Genomic DNA, 20,171 nt, shown 5'->3' with positions numbered 1-20,171 from the left:
ACAATAACTTGCACTTTTGAGAGCGAAGGCTCTCGGAGGAGCCGGTGCATGAAGGGAGCTATCTTGCAGCCTTTTGGGATGTTGGGGTTGAGGTATGCAGACCCATCAAGCCTCTTAAAAATCTATGGAGTGTTTGCAATGACATCACAAAATGCACCCACGGCCCATCTTGTCAGAAGATGTAAGTGTAACAGTAACAGTCAATTTTGAAGTATCACAAAATCAAAAGCTGTTATTAGGAGAGGAGAGATGAGAAGCATAATGTCTCATTGCTAGCAGTATCTTGTTATCACTCTGTTCTGTGGGTCCTTCAGAGAGGCGGACAAGCAGTTCACTGATGTGCTAATGCTAACACCCTATTCCAGCGCTTGTCAAATCCAGTCCTCAGGCGTCCCTGCTCTCCATGTTTCAGACGTGCCTCTATTCCAGAGCAGCTGATTCAAATGATTGCACGACCACCAACTGCTGCAGAAGCCTGTTAATCACCCACAGATTCAGTCCAGGTGTGTGGCAAAAGGGAAACACCTAAAACGTGCAGGGCAGGGCGGGGGGGCATGAGGACTGGAATGAAGAAACACTGCCCTATTCTAACGCCGTGTCATTTTGAGAGCCACAGAAAACATGCGCCATGTGGCAACGACTCCCTCAGCTAGTGATGGGCAGATGAGGCCCCATTGGGTGTATGGCACATTTCCCAAACTGTGTCGACACCGTGTTGAAACTGTGTTGCTGTATCACTCAATGGCGACATCTGCTGGATGTAAAAGGTAATTGCAGACAACGTCAATAAAGACTGGAAACAGACTGGACAAGGTTCATTTTTATTTAGAAACATCAGCTGCGTTAACATCTTTGGGCCAAGGTCGCCAAGGCAATAAGAAAAGAAAAAAAAAAAACTGACTTGTATTTTTTTTTTTTAACTGTTTACAAATCAGCCGAGATGAATGCTGCTGTTTCTTCCTTCTGACGTATTTCTATCTTGAAAAATCGAAAGTGCAATTAGATCGTACATAAATTCATCCGGAGGTCTCGAATCAGACGATATTCCTTATGCAGACATTCCCTTCAGATAAGCGACACATTAATAGTTTCTGGTCCTTTTTATGAAACTTGCATATAATGGGATTATTCACTTTAAAGCATTTTCATTTTTTCAGTGTCGTCAGACCCATCACTACCCTCGGGATTGTGCCGCTTTACCGACCCTAGCAGTAGAATGAAAATAAAAATTACCACCTTGATTTAACAGAGGCTCCCATTGCATATCTTCTATATGATTAATGTGTTTCCATTTATTCCAGTGGCACAGAATAAGTGTAGTCATCGAATTGGTGAAATCAAATTGTAAAAAGCAACAGATAAACTAAGAGCTGTGTTCAATGTGCAAAGTAAGAGGATCTCCAAACATACAACGCTTGGATCAAAAGGCTGAATTACCTCAGGCTGTGCAAAGGCCTCATCAGCAATCATTCATTTGCTTCAGGTGTGTCGCAGCAGGGATGCCAGATGCAGGATTTGCACTAACTTTAGAGTTCATATTTCTAGACTACACCTATTTAGAAAGCTTGTAGTGAATTCTGCATTTCTTTTTGCTGGACCCTGTTGTAAATTAAACGATTTCAGGAAGTAAAATGTCTTATCAACAGGTCAATAAATAGTCAACAGTGTTAGTAGTATTATTGCTAAGGAGTTTTTTGTTTTGTTTTATACGTTTCATTACTTTTTTCTGGGTTAGTTCTTGGTCTATATTGGCCTCTCTTCAACTCTCAAGCTGAATATCTCCATCTTTTGTTTCCGTTTCCTGTCGTTTCCCTTCGGCTTCCTCGCTTGCCCTCGCCATGTTCCCTGCTTGCCATGTCACCACCGCCCACTCGTTGCTCAGGACCTGCATGCGCTGCCCTAATCACTCCTCACTCTATCATTTATTATCATTGTTCGCCGCTGAATCCTCACTCCCGTCTGTCTACATGCGCTGTGCTTGTTTGGAGATTGTCTTTTGGATTTAAGGTTTTGTTTTCTTTTTTTCTTAGTTTTGTTTCTCTGTTCGCCCGGTACAAGTCACATATTTTACTCATGTTAAGATGATTGTACAAGAAAACTGAGGCGGAAGTGGACGTGTTAAGGGTTTGAGCAATTAATGACATCTAAATTTAGATAGTTAAGACGTCAATAAGTGGTAGATTTGATCCTTTTACTATTCAGCCTGAAGAGACACTATTTCTGAACTTTTAAATGTTGTGACAGGCTTCAAAAAGGTGGAGAAGTCACCATGTTTTTATTATAATTTAATAATAGGATGCTTTTTACTGGAATATTTGGAAATAAAGTTCAGACTTGAAAGATTGAGGCTAAACCTGCACAACTCCAAGCTTTTATTTTCTTAAAATAGCTTTTATTCCCTCCTTTTAGAAAAAAAAGACTCAGTAATAACTATGCTGCACCAATCAGTCCTAATAGCCACATTAAATTAGTAGATATTCAAAAGACTAAGCAGCATGAGCCAAAAGATGTTCTGAGAACAATTCATGTTTTCTTTCATATAACGATCCTTATCTTGTCAATTATTGCCTACTTCAGCTTGCCTTTGAAGGCTAATGGGAACAGAGTGAGGACAAAGTGGAACGGATGTGGAAAAGAAAACTTTGACACAACTCCACAACTGTCGCGATTTCTAACACAGAAAGTGCTGGAGGTAAGTGTGCTAACTTCCCTCCAAAATATTCAGCCCGCACCCACTTGGCCTAACACAATCCATCAAAACGATCATTAAAACTCATTTTATTCTAATCAGTATATCAATGCCTTTTTCCCAGAAGTAGGAAAATGGTTGTGTTTCTATCTAAACCAGTTTGAATGTTCGCACAACTAAAACTATGCCATGGTGTGGCACCTCATAAAAACCGACATCTTATCTGGACTATGAGTCTTGGATTCTGTAAATCGTTGGGAGTTTTATTTATATATATATATATATATATATATATATATATATATATATATATATATATATATATATATATATATATATTATATATATATATATATATATGGACTACATAAACTTCAGACTAAAAGTTTGGCCCAGACATTAGGTTTCCCTTCAAACCAATTTTATGGATGCTCTGTTCTCAGTGCACCTTCAAGAACAAATGCACTGATGTCGCCTGAACATCGCCGAAGAAATGCTAATGAAAGAAAGGAAGGGCTTGATTTCAGACCTCAGGTCATTTGCGAGAGTTTCAGAAAGTAAAAATAAAAACCACGTTAAAGCCTGAGGTCAATTTAAAAGCAAGGTGGGAACTGTGGGAAAACTTCTGAAACAAATCCTTTTCAATAAAATGATGTGTTTCCTCCAAAACCTTTGGATCTACTCTTCTACTTATGGATATTTCTATGGGCTGATGCTTGCATCACTAATCAGTGGACCTATGCAGCACCAACCAGCATATCTTTCAAATGAACAGTTTAAGAGATTTAAAACTCCAGTTTAGACGCCTCACCCATGATTATATCATTAGAAATAAAACACAGCATATTCCTCCTCCAACTCATTACAATTACCTCAGCGATGGGTTTGGAGGATACTTGTCATTAATCATTCATTAATTGCCAGGTTGTGGTATCGAGTACCCTCCAAACTCATTTGTGAGACACTTTAATAAATGTTAGCAGGGCGCCTTCAATCGGCTCCCTGATTCAGTCGGGAGATTTCCAGGTTTGTTTCTCCTTCCTCTATGCGCCGCAGCCTGGAAATAAACCTAATATATATATATATATATATATATATATATATGGTAATGGCGAACCAATCAGACATTGTCGTAGTGGATAAACATCAGAGGAAAGCCGTTGTGGTAGATGTAGCAATACCAAGTGATTGCAACATCAGGAAAAAGGAGCACGAGAAACTGGAGAAATACCAGGGCCTCAGGGAAGAACTGGAGAGGGCCTGGAAGGTGAAGACCACAGTGGTGCCTGTGGTCATCGGGGCCCTCGGGGCAGTAACCCCCAAACTGGAGCAGTGGCTACAACAGATCCAGGAAACAACATCAGACATCTCAGTCCAGAAATGTGCAGTCCTTGGCACAGCCAAGATACTGCGCAGAACCCTCAAACTCCCAGGCCTCTGGTAGAGGACCCGAGTTCAGAGGAGAATGGAATTATCCATTCATATATATATATATATATATATATATATATATATATATATATATATATATATATATATATATATATATATATATATATATATATATATATATATATATATATATATATATATATATATATATATATATATATATATATATATATATATATATATATATATATATATATATATTGTGTTGGTGAGTGTTCTTAAGTGTTATGTTTACGCGCGGGGAGGCCGCGTGTCAAAAATAGGACTCGCCGATGTGCCGGCTGTGACGAACACCATCTCCCGGAGCAGATGAAATCTCCCACGGCTTCTTAAAGCTGCCAGCAGCACCAACTGTGATCCTGTTTATATCGGGCACAGTGGAGAAAAAGAAAACACAAATTGCCTCCTACAGCTGAAATATTGCTCATTTGCGATGGCTTTTTGTCACTTTGAGGGCAGTTTTGTTGCAAGAGACTGTATGTCCGCAGTTTTACAGTCACAAGAAGCCATTTCAGCCTGATTACACCACACATCTCTGCTGTTTCCAACAGGAAACACCTCCTGATCTTTGAATGTCTCGTCAGATCTTTATTGTCTGGTGTAAAATAAAGACAAGAAGCTGTCATGAGTGGCCGCAATTAGCCGCTGAACTCTGCTGCATGCACTTTAATCATTAAGTTAATCACCCGGGGCCCTCCACTTAATTGACGGCTATTTAAAGTTTATTGTAACGACAGACAAAACGGAGGGGAAAAATCGTCCGGTTCGCCATGGCTCAGCCTCCGAGCCTCGTCGGCGTCGTGACTCTGTCAGAGTCGATCAGTCAACAAGTCTGTCACTCCGGCGCACCCTAATGTCTCCACCACTCTTTGGACGGATTTCAGGGAAACTGGGTTAATGGTCACAATTCCCAAAGAAAGAAAGACTTTTCTTGGAATGACAAAAAAAAGAAAAGAAAAGAGGCTGTTTGGTGGTGCTGCAACTATCTTGACGATTAAATCATTTGTTTTTAAAATGATTCCACTCGTACACAAATTACAGTCCATACAAATGAGGAGGAAATATTCCCACAAACACAACTTTGAGGCCTGCCTGATTTCTCTCTCTCTCTTTCTCTGCATTGTGCAGCGCTGCCTTCCAGGCACCTTCCTGCAGAAAGAGGCTGTCGTGTGAACACAGGAGAGAAAACACTGCAGCTGCAGAAAAATGTCCAGATTGAAGCTGCTTCTAGGCTCCTCTGGCTTTTAATTGACTGTTTTTATTTTATTTTATTTATTTATTTTTTTTTACAATGCGCCATCGAGAGTTCTCACAAATCCCATTAAAATCAACACGAACAAGAGCCAGAAGGCGTTCAGTTTTTTATTATTTAAGCATGCAAGTGGAGCATTTACATCACTGTCACTAAAGATTTAAAGTCTCAGAAGGAAAGAACAAAAAACATACTCAATGATTAATAGTCAAATGTGTTTCTCTGAACAATCTCTATATACTCTACATGCATACTTAAAACACTGGAAGACACTTTTCATTTGGACTTACTAAAAATAAAAACTGCAAAGCTTATATTGTGCTCTTAGCAGAACTATATATTTTAACATACAGTACACCTAACTTCCATGTGCAGCATTAGGATTTTATGTGATAGGCCAAGACAAATGCGTCAGTGAAGGAAAAGGAAATGATTCATAGTTTCCGACATTCATTTTACCCATGCATAAAATTCAACGTATAAATACTGAGGTTCTGCGAAAGACTCAAAAAGTTTGTTACACGAACAAGTAACATTTCACCAATATGGCCGTTTTGTATCACTGTTGAGAAGAAAGCAATAATAATAATAATAATAATTATTATTAATAATAATAATAATAATACAACACTGAGAATTTCAGTTTGCAGTTTGCATTCAAGGAAAAAGGTGTAGAAGAAGTTACTCTGAATCAATGAGCCCATAATTAAATGCTCTGTCAACATCTAAACCACTATCTGTGGTGGAAAATTAGCACTCCACGTCACCCTGAACACACCGTTCTCACAGTGAGCCATGGTGGTGGCAGCATCATGCAGTGGGGATACTTTTCTAAAGCAAGGCAGGAAAACTGCTTTGAGTTTATGTGAAGACTGATGAATCCATTACAGGCAGAGATTCACCTTCCAGAACAACAACAGCCTCAAACACAACAAGAGCGATGATGGACTGGTTTAGCTTCGTCGTTTTCGGTCTTAAAACTGCTGGTTTTAATGTTGTGTTTAACAATGATCATTTAATAACAATGTTAATTTGACTCATTTGCAAATGAACTACAAACATTTTAAATGCGATTGTCAGAGAATTGCATCTAAACAAGTACAGGTACATGTTTAGTTTTCTTCTTCCTTTTAGCTTGGACTTATCATTTGGAAATGATAACTAACCAAACGTAAATGTGTTTCTTGTCCTAAGTTTTCAAACCAGTCAGTCTGGGTAATTGTTATGCTCAATAACCAGGCTAAGAGCAAATGACATTTTTTTTTTTTTTTTTTACATTTTATACTTAAAAACAATGTAGCAATGTGTCCACTAAAATATTTTCTATAAAAATACATGCAAAAATACAAAAATAAAACTTCAAAAATATCACTGCAGTTCTGTCTCACAAGTCGGCCGTGTTTTCAGTCAGGGCTTTGAGTTTTGGGGACACTTTTCTTACTTTTATCAGTAAGGATCTGGGTTTTGGTGTGCGATTATTAGTTCATTTAGTCCCTGTGTCATCTTGTGGAGTTCCTGATTGATCCCACATGTCTGTTGTTCCCCTGTTTATTTCCCCCTTGCGTGTTTAACCCTGCCTGTTTCCTCCGTTGCCCACTGGGTTCTAGTCATGGGGTGTCAACCTGAGCTTGTGTTGTCTCGTTCTTGGCACTCAGTTCTGTTTTGAACGTCAATAAACTCCTTCATTCACTTTACACCGGGTCTCAGTCCTCATCTACTAACCACTTTGTGACATGAACAACTTCGATCTTGAAGGCTTTAGGAAAACAACTAAGCTTCAACTATCAATGAAATGCTTAATGGAGGAGATTTTGTTTTGTTTCCACAACAAAGGAAAATCAAACTGTGCTGTTGTTTTAGGAAGTAAAAGGACAGCTTTAGGCTCTTTTCTTAAGCAGTACAAGTTCTAAAAAGTAAAGGAATCACTAGTTAGTGTTAGTTTAGTGTTCTGGAATGGCCCAGTCAAATTTCAGAACCAAAATCCAACCAAGAATCTGCTGCAATATTTGAAAGATGAATGTTCACAAATGTTCGCCATCCATGTGAGCTTGAGGTTAGGAGAAATAACATTTGTTTCCATCGCCTTATTTTTATTTGTAATAATAAAAATCAAACCATGAATCCGTGTCTCTTTACTTCACATTCATACACTGCTTTCTGTTGTGGAAAATCTTTCCTACAAATCATATTCCTGGATTTAATCGGCTATAGTTTTAGAAAATAATGGTAGTTCATTATCCCGTTTCCTACTGCTCTATGTGATACGACACAGATTTTATTGCAGACATTTAACCCTGTTTGATTAAAACAGCAGAACATTTTAACATTTTAAATCCAATGTCAGTCTATATGAATAGGGTACAGATCAGAGGAAAATAAAAAAAAGTCCAACTACAACCGCAGTTTGAAAGATATTCCTGGAATTTCACCCGTTTTCAAGAATGAGTTAAAAACAGCAGTCCAACTTAATTATATAAAATCAAAAATAATCTTCAATTGAATATGGAAAGCCTAATAGAAAGGCTTTCAAGATATTGTTTACATTTGGGAATGTAAAGGTTTACAATCGGGGTGCACTGATTGTAGTTTTCTGGCCGATCGCAGACTACCAATCTCTTAAAGAATTTGGCCGATACCAATTTTTTTTTGTGTATGTGTGTGAAATGTTGCTCAATATAGCTAGAAAGAAAGTTGTTGCTTTGGCAACAGTGGGGTCTCTGTTGTTAATTGTAAACATGCAGACATAACTTGAAGGTCTGTGAGTCAATCTTTTCTCACCGGACAGTATTTGATTCTTACTCATTTGCCAAGCCAGATAAGATCAGTGGATAAGATCGGCTTCACATGTAGTAATCAGCCGATCATCAACCTCCCAAAACTAAGGAAATCGTCATAGATAAATCGGCTGGCCGATAAATCGGTGCACCCCTAGTTCACAAACCTCGATATCGTGACTTATAGGTATACATCTTGTCGGCCCCTACCTGCAGGTGCTGCTTTTCTGCATCACCTCCGCCCTGTGGTACCCTGACAACTTGCAGAAGCCATCGTTGCTGTAGACGATGGGCCAGTCCACTATCTGAGCATTGCCCAGGACAAAGTTGGTGTCTGTTTTGAAGAGGACATGAAAGAAAACAGCAACTTTAGATGACAGAGTGCTATCAAAAGCCGCCACATCCACAATCTAAAATGATATTTTGGCTCAGGAGAAGGTTGAGATGAGCAAGTTCCTTGGAAACTCAAAGGAAATCTGACTTAAAACATGTTTAAACCAGAGTTAAAAGTTTAATATGTCTTAAATCTGTTTTTGCAATTACATATAAATTTTTACGGATCAAAATGTTTAAATGTTGATTGGTTTCGACATCTAGCTAAAGTACATCCTCATAATGTAAATCTTTGAAAGCTGTGTGAAACATGGATTTTATTGAAAAAGTGTGTTTACACAGAAACGCTTACACTATTAGTTAAAAGTAGCAAATATACTGCCTTTTAGTGCCAAAACGCTTTTAAGTGGTTGCCATTAGGGTCTCTAATTGTCTACGCCTCATTACATTCTTCACACAGGGTGAAACTCTTGCTTTGAGAACAGAACGCCATAAAATCAGCTTTTCTTTTCTCTTTCTCTTAACTTTCTCCGTAGAAAACACAAAAAACTCTCATTTTGACCGCTCTTTATACAGATTGTGAAAGAAACCTAATTGATCATTTTGCCAGTGTGTGAGATTTAATCTGATGAACGTTTCTACACTGAACGGTGTATAAATGTTAATGTTCAGATGCAGATATAGTTACAGTTTCAGTCAAACGTTTGCATCAGGGGGTTGGAACTTACATTAATTTGAGGATTTTTAGTTTATCTGATTTGTTATTTGCCAAGGGTGGAAATGATCATACAACAAACAACTAAGATGAAGATTTTTCATCATGCGGACGATTAGGTAATCTTTTCATTTTACCAATATGATTCTTCTGAGTGGAGATAATATTAAACTCTTTGAAGTCCTGACATAAATATGATAAAGGACTTGTTCGGAAAGCTAAAGATTAGGGTGATGGTAAGGAGCCCTTCCTCATCATCAAAGATAAATCATCTAAAAAAAAACAAAGACGAAGAAATCATCCCCCCCACAAAGTTTCAAAAGGCTTTTCCTATTGATTTTTGAGAAGAGTAGGTTATAAATAGCTGGTAATATGTCATTTTGTTATTAAACTGTGAATAAAATTAAATGTTTTTTCTAGACTACTGCATGTTTTAGGTCGTTTTGTAGAGTTTTGAGACATGCCCGTCTGACTTCCAACCAGAAATAAACTGGGTTTGGATGAAATTCATTTTAAATTTACGTCTGCCACGGATGTGAGACATTTTGGACTTAACGGCAAAAATGTTTTATCTTATTGCAAGTTACCGCTGTGGCACATTGCTAAGATTTCAAAAAGCGTCTGACTTATAGTAAGTGTATAATCATTCTAGATTTAGTAGAACAATTCTAATAAATCATTAATAAACTTAAAACTCATCTTAAAGTTATGCTCGTCTGTCAGAAATCCTTAAATATTTATTTATATTTCAGTTTTTAGCCATTTCTAAGGGAAGTATAATAAGAACGATATCTAAACCTCATTTGTTACACTTGTTAAAATATATTAATTAGACTGGCCAAATTTTGTAGGGGATTAAAACTTTTGCACCTCATTATTTGGCATCTTCCATCTACGTTTTAGTAAAATCTGCAGAGATAAATACTTGAAGAAAAATCAGTCTTTTTGTTTTGCAGATATCAAAAAACAAAACAAAATTAAATGTAGAATAAGGGCAGCATTTTTTAAAGCAAATAAAAACAAACAAAACAAACATTTTAAAATGGATTATCCTAATTTTCACAGATGAGATTGTGAGTTTTAGTCTGAGGCGAAGCTTTTTATAGTGACTACAACGTGGCGATAAAAGGGTGAGCAAAAGAGCGGGGAGGGGGGACAAAAAACACCGGCCACATAAAACAGAAAACTTTCATCGACACAGAAAGTCACAGTAACACAAACAGCAACTCAAAGCATCAGCACAGTGACAGAAGATGATCCACAACACATCACATGCCCATGTGTCCTTCACAACAGCCACATGCACGAGGATCTTTGTGAGAAACGGGGTTGGAACTGAAACACTCTCTGGCTGACTTCGAAACGACTAAAGCGCTAACGGGGCGCCTTCCAAATGACGGCGTTGGATACAGATACATTGCAGAGATACTGAACTAGGGAGCACTCCATGTTAAACTTCACAGTGTACCTGTCTGCCTATGTGGCAGTGTCCAAACTGAAATGTTTGAAAAGAAAAGAAAGTTAACAGAGCACAGGGAGAAACATTTGAATGAATGAAGAATGTCAGACAGAGATGACGATCTGCAATAAACAAAAGACACACAGCTCTGGCTCTTTAGTCCCAACCGACTTAGTCATAATTCAAGTGTTTCAAAAGTTTTCCATTAACCCAATGTACGTTTCTGGGTAAATGCAACACGGGAGTTTTATGGATATTAAAACACTTGTCCATTGGTTATCATTTTTTGCAGCTGATTGTCGATCTGTGGTTTCTGTGAAGCGTTGACCTGCTAATCACTGCTTTATCTGATTCTCATTAAGAGCTGCAATTCACAACTTCAAAACGCTTCTTCCTGGTTTCCTGCTATGAGGGGTCAATAATTAATGGCACCGGGAGCCGAGGCGGTGTCCCACAGAGGGAGCAGTCGTTGTGAAGCAGGTTTTTTTTTTGTTTGCTCCTATATTAAAAGACACATGGAATAATTGTCATATTGATATGCTGAAGTCTCACAAGCATTTTCTATTAGCATTTAGCAAAGTTAGCGCAGTATTCTTTCAAGAGACTGTCAACCTTTTTCTTTTTCTGACAGCATTCCCAAATCCAGGATGTTTAATGACAGGCAGACGTTGGAAGCTCAAAACGATTGAAAAGAAAAAAAAAAAAAAAAAACGTATTTATTTTCAGCCTTCCTGTTAGCTGCTGAAAGTATCGCTCTCTCACACACAACCAGAATGAACAGCTGGCATATAGTTCTCCAACTATTAGCATATCTCTTTCATTTTTAAACGAAGTAAAGACACTGTATGTGGACACATTTTGACAGTTCTCTGTAGTTAGCAGCGTCCTTACCGATTTGTGTTGTTGTTTTTGCTAAATCAGCTCATTGTGTCACAGGAACATCCCAAAACACTGCTTGACAAAAAGAATGTCTGCATCTAAAGTAATCAAAATAACACAGAGGCAGACACTAACAGTCAGTAGGGATATCTAAGGCCTAAGCCAGCTAATTACAGTGTCATCTTTATATATATATATATATATATATATATATATATATATATATATATATATATATATATATATATATATATATATATTCAACCTTAACTTGACTCCTGCTGGCTGCATTTTCCCTCTACAGGCTTTGATGCGATTAAAAATGTGCTCAACCTACATGCCAAAGAGAAGAGGTGAGAGCAAAAATCCTGACAGATGTTTTAAGAGCAATTACAAACCCTAACCCATCGCAAATTTATTTTCAATCCTATTTCTTCAACACGCAAACAATGGTGCCAAAAAACCCCAGAAAAAAACGAACGCACGGAGCCTGATGGTAAACAGCATAGTCTGCAGCAAGCAGAAGATGCTGTGCAGGCTTCACTGCTTTGGTTGCCAACGTTTTCTTGGTTCTGTTGCTACTTTTGATGCAACAGAACCCGACTATTTAGTGTCAACGCGAAACAGAAGCGGCAACACAAAGTGGAACCGCTTTGATTAGAATCCAAATTTTGCTTCTTTATTTGCTGACAGGAAAAGAAAAAAAAGGCTCTGATGAATAAAAGTGCCATATTTTGCATTTAAGAAGCAGAAAATATACAATTTCACTTTGTTTTTTTTTTTTTGGGAGGGAAATCCAGGGTGTAGAATAGCTTTACAGCATTATGCCGTTTTGAGATTAAACAAACATTTTTCTTCTTTTCAAAGGAATAAAAAGTCAAACCAAATATGTATCAGTCAATCAGAATTGGGGGATTTACTCTCAACTTTTACCAGTGATCCGTGAAATGATGAAAACTCATGTCTTGAATCATCAAAGCAATTCCACCATTTCATAATTTCTGTTTTATTAACATACAAACGTATGTAGTTTGTTGCAACTTTCTGGAGTTGACTGAAAACCAGATAAAGATTAGTGACCTATAATCTAGTTAGGCCTTCGTTTTTTGTTTGAGCTAAATCTGACACTACTACATGAAAAGGCTGCAGCACATTTTGTTCTTTTTACTGTGACTTATGCTCCACAGAAAAAAACAACTAATCAGACAACTGGAACAGGCAGGTCAGATCATAAAGAAAACCAGAAATCAGCGTCAGCCGAAAAGAAAAAACACAACAAAAGTCTGATTGATGAGTCTGTGGCTACATGAAAACACTCTTTTCCTGGATTATTGGTCTCCATTTCCTGTCCCTTTGCACAACACAGAAAACAGGTTGGACACGAGTAATTGTGTTAAAGCCGACCCACTGCAGATAGAGCACTGATGTCGAGGGTGTGAAAAAGCTCTTTATCAGGCCGGATCCAGTAAGACCCAACAAAGACCAAAGATGTTTGACTTTTTTTGAAATTTTCTTTTGCAAATTAGCAATAAAAATTAATAAGCTAGTTAAAAAAACGTCCTTTTTTCACAAAACAAATACAGATGTGGACAAATTTCTTGGAACGTTCACTGCAGTCAAATGATCTGAAACTGAAAATTTAAGAAAAGTCAAACTCAGGTTGATCAGATTGATTTAGTGGAGAGGGGGGAAAAAATCCACCGTGGGAAATATTTGCTCTGTTTTTATTACTGATTGCACAATTGTTAGCAAATATCCCTTTAACATAAATGTTAAGATATGTCTTGAATTTGTACTTTACTTTTGAAATTATTTTGTTTGTAAAATGCTGAATTTAAAAAATAAAAACTACATTTCTGCTTCTTTGGTGTGTAAATGTGATAGCACATGTAGTTCGACGCTTTTCTGCCAAGTTTCTATAGCAACAGTTAAATGGTGTGTTGAAGGCTCTTTTGTCCTACCTTCACAAACATAAACATGTAGAGTTTTTCTAACTCCAGTGTCGCTCAAAACTATGAAACACTCCGACTGTGGCATAAAACTACAAATAAAGATGTAAAGAAGCACATCCTGCCCACTGTTAAGGTACAGTGCCGAATCCAAGATGCTGTGGGCCCGTTTCCCATCCTTATTTCCATCTAGACAGATTTTGTGCCGAGGAATGCGCAAAGATTTTTCTTCTAACCTTATTTTGTCTTCTAAGAAAAGTGCTTTCCTTTTTCACAGAGTGTATTGCGTGTGTTTTGCACACACAATCAGCGATCACAAACACCAAGTCATACTCAGAAAAAAATGAATGTACAGGTGCCAACAAATTCATCCACATCTGCATGCTGCTTTAAAAGTCCATGTCTTGAGTTTAAAGGAAGTCGTTCACTCATCATTTCTGTCATTTGTGAGCTGCAATCCAAAAATGTCCGTAGAGCCAAAGATCTGTAACAATTTTTAATTAGTGGAATGTAGCTAAGAATGTGAAAATCAATATGTCTAGGCAATTGCTTATTTGGCAGCAGAAGGATGAGTTCCTTCATTGTTTATGAGCTTCCACCCACCACCGTCCCAGTGGCATCCTGCAGATTTAAACATTTGTGTGTGTCTTTTTTTCCGTCTTCTTCTTCTGCTTCTTCGGTTTGTTTGTAGCAATAAACTGCTTACTAATCAATAACCACAAGATTTTTTTTTTTTTAAGTTCGGATTTATCTTTTAAATATTTGGTAAGATGTTTGTTTTCCGTAATCTTAATCCAGATTTTAATACAGATGTCTTTTTAAATGATGGTGGAGGGTTTCCTTCTGACGAAATGATCGTTTCCTCTGACAGAACAAGCTGCGACCATGGGATGTTGTGCACACATACACACACACACGCACACACACACACACATACACACATACATACATACATACATACATACACACACACACACACACACACACACACACACACACACACATACATACATACATACATACATACATACATACATACATACATACATACATACATACATACATACATACATACATACATACATACATACATACATACATACACACATACACACACACACACACATACACACACACACACACACACCCCCACATACATACATACATACATACATACATACATACATACATACACACACCCCCACACACACACATACACACACACACACACACACACACATACATACATACATACATACATACATACATACATACATACATACATACATACATACATACATACATACATACATACATACATACATACATACATACATACATACATACATACATACATACATACATACATACATACATACATACATACATACATACATACATACATACATACATACATACATACATACATCGTGTTTTGCACCCAAACCACACTAGCATCCCTGCTTCGTTTTCACAGATCTCTGCTCAGTGTTACACCTCTCCAGCTCACGATGCCACTTTCTGTTTCATCTAATAAAGGCCAAAGGGTGACAAGAAACAATGCACAGAGCTTCCCATTTGCAAAACACACTTCTGTGTCCAATGTGATGGATGATCTATTTTCTATCAGTGAAAAAAAACCCAAACAAAACAAAAAGAAAAGCTTGATTTTTCTCTTTTTTTCAAGCTAGAAACAGATGCAAAGAAATCTCTATTTGTAGAGATTTTTTTAAATTATGCTTTGTGAATCAAACTGTGATTATGTGACAAGGGTTCAATCTGAGTCCGTTTTATCCTCAAACAAAGTCTGTAATTGCTTGTTTAATCAACGCGCCTGTGTTCTACTTTGACAATCAGCAGCATTCTACAAAAACGACAGTTTTTCTCTTTAGTTTTTTTTTTTTTTTTTTCTCGCCTGGGTGAGCAGAATCTGTTGTTCAGTTAAAGCTGGATGCTAAATCCTCTTAGCAGCTCGAGGCATTTGCAACAAGGGCTTAAGTTGAGTTTCAAACTGCACCCTGGATGATGATGATGATGATGATGGTGATCCAAACACCAGGAATGACAATGAGCTCTGTACGGCAGCTCTGCACCTTCCAGAACATCAGCATCTTTTCAGGTTTTCCTCTGGCTGGTGGAAATCCCTCTCCGTCCCTATCTGGTCCAGACGTTTCTCGGAGAGAGACTTCCTCTGGTCTTATGTAATCAATGTAATGATTTCAGTGATCTGCTGTCTCTCCTCTCTGCTTGCTCTGCAGGGACTAAAACTGGTGCTTTAAAATAAATTATAATAATCTTTTTAAAAATAAAAAATAAAAAATCCTATCATCCTGAAAATAGATCATTACATGAACAAGAACTAGACACACTTCAGTAGTTTTCTCTTGCAACTTTTTCTTTCTTAATTTTTTTTTCTTTTTAAAGAAATAAATGCTGGATTCTGTGCAACTATAACTATCCTCCTGTTTCCCTTCGCTGCGTGTTTATTTGATGCCGTCCAACATTTTCTGGCTACATGGAGACCTCGGCTAAACTGTGCACACCTCGCAGGTCAGTCTACCGTCACGGTGATCATCATCCTTACCGTTCGACCGTCTCACAATATTCTCCAAAAAAGTATTCTGGGGGGCCACAAGTCCCCTGCGCCCCCCCGCCATCCTGCGGCTTCACTCAGTCCTCTGCAGATGAAAATGAGCCCCTCGGTGCCTCGCTGCTCTTCATGCTTTCTCCCCTGTGTGTGTGTGTGTGTATGAGAGTGTGTGGGTTTTTTTTTTTTTTCGTTTCTTTCTTTCACTGAGGGAGCTGCGTGCGTTTTCGCGGACAGGAGCTGTCTGCTCTGCTTCGTTCACCTCCTCCTCCTCCTCCTCCTCCTCCTTCTCCTCCTCCTCTTCCTCTTCCTCCTCAGCCCGGTGGGATGCGTTGGCGCCTCACGCACCGCCTCATCATGCAGGAGTGGAAAACAAGAGCGGGACGCACCGCACTGCACAGTGCAGGAGGGGCGAAGCCTGCGAGCCGGGCCTGGAAGGTCCAGCAGCGCCATCTGCCGGATCTGATACAGTTCTCTACCCCGACCCCCCCAAAAAAATTTAATAATAATTTATACCTCTGTAATTTATTATTTTTTCATTATTATTATTTACAACCACAAGCTTCCATATATTTTATTGAGATGTCATGAAAGTCATTTAAATGTGTTGAAATGAACGGATGCATTCGTGCTCTTTGTGCAAATAAAATCTATACTGAATACGAACAACACCTGACTGGCAAAAGCACAAAGTTTTCATCGAATATAAATGTCTATTATTTTAATTTTCCTTATTTTTAAAAGAAAAACCGGTTTCCAAATGTACATTTTGATCAACTAGCATGTTGCAGCAAATGTTGCACGTGGTAGTTATGATCGCTTCTTCAGAAATCCAGGCAATTCCAGACATTAATTATCTCTATTTGTGCAGCTGCTAATTATAGTACGGACGGACATTAGGGCTGGAACTCAAAGGAAAGCTGATCTTTAAACATTTTTCAGTTTATATAGTTAATAGAAATGAGTTTTTTTCAATGTAATATTTGTTTTGACCTTTGATACATTTTACTTCAGGATGGAAAGTGTGCTCCCAATTATTTTACATTATAAAATTAATGTATGTTCTCACTCACTTTTTAAAAAACACACTTTGACAGAAGTCCATGGAAGCAAAGTGACCCTTGCCTCGGAAGTCAAAATAAAGCCAACTGGGTTACTGAGAATGTCTCTACAAAGGTCAGTTGTACTTCCAAGTCAATGTTTACTTTGTGTGGCGTTAAGTCAGTCCTTAAATGGCTGCAAGTGTGGCCTAAATTACAGCCTCTCTCATTATATTGCAGTTTTCACCCCAAGGCAAGGCCTTATCAGATGGGCCGTTTATGTTGCGCCATAAAAGCAGTTTTATCACAGCAATGTGTTGAAAAACAAAATCCCCTGGTTCAGATACAGACTTCAACCAACACACACACACACTGGACAAAAATGAAAGCCCTATGATTTGAGTTAAAAGTAAATTAGTCCATTTTTATAGTCATATAATTGAGACTGACCCATATAATTTCTCAAATGGTCACAAAATACTTGAACTTGAACCTTTAAAGACAACAGCTGAATGAAAGCAACTGAACTTTTTTTTTTAATAAAGACTAAAATACAAATTACTCAGTTCTCATACAAAAAGGAAAAATTACACATTACGTTGTGACATCCATTTTTTTATTACCACAATCACAGATGTGCAATGTCTTAGACAGACGACGTCTTCACATATTCTCAGCCGAAAAAGCCCGATTGACATAAATCATGAAACAAACATTTTGTTGAGAAAACCAGTCTTTGCATCTGAAAAGGTTAACTCGACCACGTCCTGGTGATCCTCAGATGACTCAGGTGATCCGTTATGCGTTTGTGTTCGGGAAAGTTGGCGAAGTTGGCCTCCTTGATCTGCTCCCAGGTTTGGGCCCTGCGCTCTGCGGCGTGGCGGACCTCCTGCTCCTTCGTCAGGTACGGCCGGCTGAGCCAGTACTCGTTCTCTGCCTCGCGCTCCAGGTGCTTCACCATATTGCTTTTCATCTGCCATGTGATCTGCCTCGGGCGGCGATGCTTCCCGATCCACTGCTTCCCGGGAATACCTTTGCGCAGCAGCATGAGGGTGAGGAACATGGCGGCAAATTATCCGACCTGGAAAGAGGAGAGGCGTCAAAACGTTTTTGATGAGGATGGAAGTTATTGGTTTGGACTACTTTCACTGGTTGAATTGTTTTTTTTTTTTCCTTTTCCTCTGCTGATCCTTTGAAATCAGCATTTTTGTACAACAGCACCACTTTATGCAACTGCTGGAATAAAGCAGGTTGTTCAATAAGCAGTCCAAATCAGAGGAAGAAATGCAAGTACAAGAAAATAAAACAATACAAAATATAAATACAAATATTTAATACTAATCATCTTGCTGCTGTGAAATGTTCAGTACTCTTATATTCATTCATAATACTATAAGACACTTTGCAGCTTCTTAGACTTAATCTAACACTGGAGTTAGATTAATGATCCTTATTTCTCATCAGGCTTATTGCTGAATTCTACTAATTTTATGCCAGTCTTGACTTATTTTGCATCAGCTCTTACTACACTTGAACCAAAGCTCAGTAGCATGTACCAAGCACAAGAAAACAACCTTGATTCAACATTTGTTTCATTGAAATCACCAGAACAATGACACCCAGAGCTTCACTGTCTTAACGTTATTAATATATTTCTTTGCATATATTTTATGTAATTAGTGTATATTTCATACATCACACAATTTAAGAAAAGTACCTTTCTGAAATTTTTTAATGGCAATTTTGATTTCTGTGGGACTGAGTGGGAGCATCATTCATCCTCCAGCATAAGGAAAGTAAAATCTACTCTCTCTAATAATAATAATAATAATTAGTCTCATGGAAAGATAAACGTGCAAAAATTTTACAAACACGGTATGAAGGTTTAATTTGCTGAGGCTTCATCAAAACCTACTTTCTGGTTTTGGAGTTTAGTATTTGTTTCATTGATGTAAACACATTAACCAGAACTGAACAGCAGCACTGCTTCTTATTATTGGGACAAAAAAATATATAACTAAACTCACGTTAAGAGTCACACACACAATGCAATAAATCTAGCTAATTTATTATTTTATTAAAAAGCTGCCCTTTGCACACTGACTCACGATGATGATCATTTTACAACAGGAAGATAGCGTGATTAAAAACATTGACTTTATCTGAGCGTGTTTAGTAGGGTTACTGTGGGAAAGGCCTGGAGATAGAAAGAAATAAAATCATTTACGCAGCTCATACAGTTTTATAAGAGGTTTCACGTAAAACCGATGGAAAACGGAGCTGGAGCAGCGTTAGCATTTTAACATTCTGCCTAAGCTACAAGCTAATGCTAAATTAGCAGCAACAAGGACAGACTAAAAACATTCTCATTTTAAACTTGCAGCAGAAACGAAACTATAAGAGACAATTGTGTTATTTCCCCCACCTTTAACAAGAGTTGAATACAGTCAAGTCTTAGTCGTTGAGGTAGAAACACAGCCAGAATTAAATAAGACAAGTCAAACAGCAACGATGTGACGGCTTGCTAGCGAGCTGCGGGGGTCAGTTGTAATACTTCCGGAGCAGCGGCGTGCCGCTGGAAACCGAGTCAGCTCGATGTGTCGATTCATTCAAATGAACGACGACGTGAACCCAAAGTTCAAATAAATACGACTTTTCTCATGATTAACTCAAAACTTATTCTGCACACATTTTGTCTATATAAATATATTAAACACATTCCAAAATTAAATAATACAAAAGCAACAAATGACATTTATGAGCCGAAATAATCGACTCTTTTTTGAGGGAGCCGAGATTAATGAGCTGATCTATAAAAAAAAGAACATGAATTCTCATTTCGGTACGGCGAGGGAGAAGGTTCAAGCACAAATAAAAAAGCAACTCCAAATAAAGACTTACGAAAAATTGTGTATAATAAGCATGTCATATAGCTTAATTGGTATTTGAGCCTACATTTGTAAGGGATAAAGTTGCTGAGGAAGATTATTTGAAGCAGCATATTAATAATTCGTTAGTTTGAAGCAAAAATACACATCTAAA

The 20,171-nt window shown here is 37.9% G+C and overlaps 2 protein-coding genes across 3 annotated transcripts in view; both read right to left on the bottom strand.

Annotated features, from left to right (window-relative positions):
* kcnh1a (potassium voltage-gated channel, subfamily H (eag-related), member 1a) overlaps window positions 1-16,313 on the bottom strand; it is a 65,259-nt gene extending 48,946 nt beyond the window's left edge. For both annotated transcript variants that reach the window (XM_055029473.1, XM_055029472.1), the window contains exons 1-2: window positions 16,087-16,313; window positions 8,378-8,501 (exon numbers count right to left, since the gene is read on the bottom strand). In XM_055029473.1, the coding sequence (XP_054885448.1) occupies window positions 8,378-8,501; window positions 16,087-16,159 (197 nt within the window). In that variant the 5' untranslated portion in view covers window positions 16,160-16,313. The remainder of the gene's footprint in view (window positions 1-8,377; window positions 8,502-16,086) is intronic.
* Window positions 16,314-17,642: 1,329 nt separating this feature from the next.
* On the bottom strand, window positions 17,643-19,669 carry mrpl57 (mitochondrial ribosomal protein L57). The gene is made up of 2 exons (XM_055029737.1): window positions 19,555-19,669; window positions 17,643-18,210 (listed from the first exon to the last, which is right to left on the bottom strand). Exon 2 carries the CDS (start codon window positions 18,190-18,192, stop codon window positions 17,881-17,883), a length of 312 nt encoding a protein of 103 aa, XP_054885712.1. The 5' UTR covers window positions 18,193-18,210; window positions 19,555-19,669; the 3' UTR covers window positions 17,643-17,880.
* Between the last annotated feature and the right edge of the window lie 502 nt (window positions 19,670-20,171).

This window comes from Poeciliopsis prolifica, unplaced genomic scaffold, assembly GCF_027474105.1.
Source record: "Poeciliopsis prolifica strain line A6 unplaced genomic scaffold, Auburn_PproV2 SCAFFOLD005, whole genome shotgun sequence".
Classification (NCBI taxonomy): domain Eukaryota; kingdom Metazoa; phylum Chordata; class Actinopteri; order Cyprinodontiformes; family Poeciliidae; genus Poeciliopsis; species Poeciliopsis prolifica.
The sequence above is the reverse complement of the archived record's forward strand: the minus strand, read 5'-3'. Positions and strand labels throughout refer to the sequence as shown.

Excerpts from the sequence above, each read along its gene's own strand:
- mrpl57 (XM_055029737.1), bottom strand. The coding sequence starts at position 18,192 with ATGTTCCTCACCCTCATGCTGCTGCGCAAAGGTATTCCCGGGAAGCAG.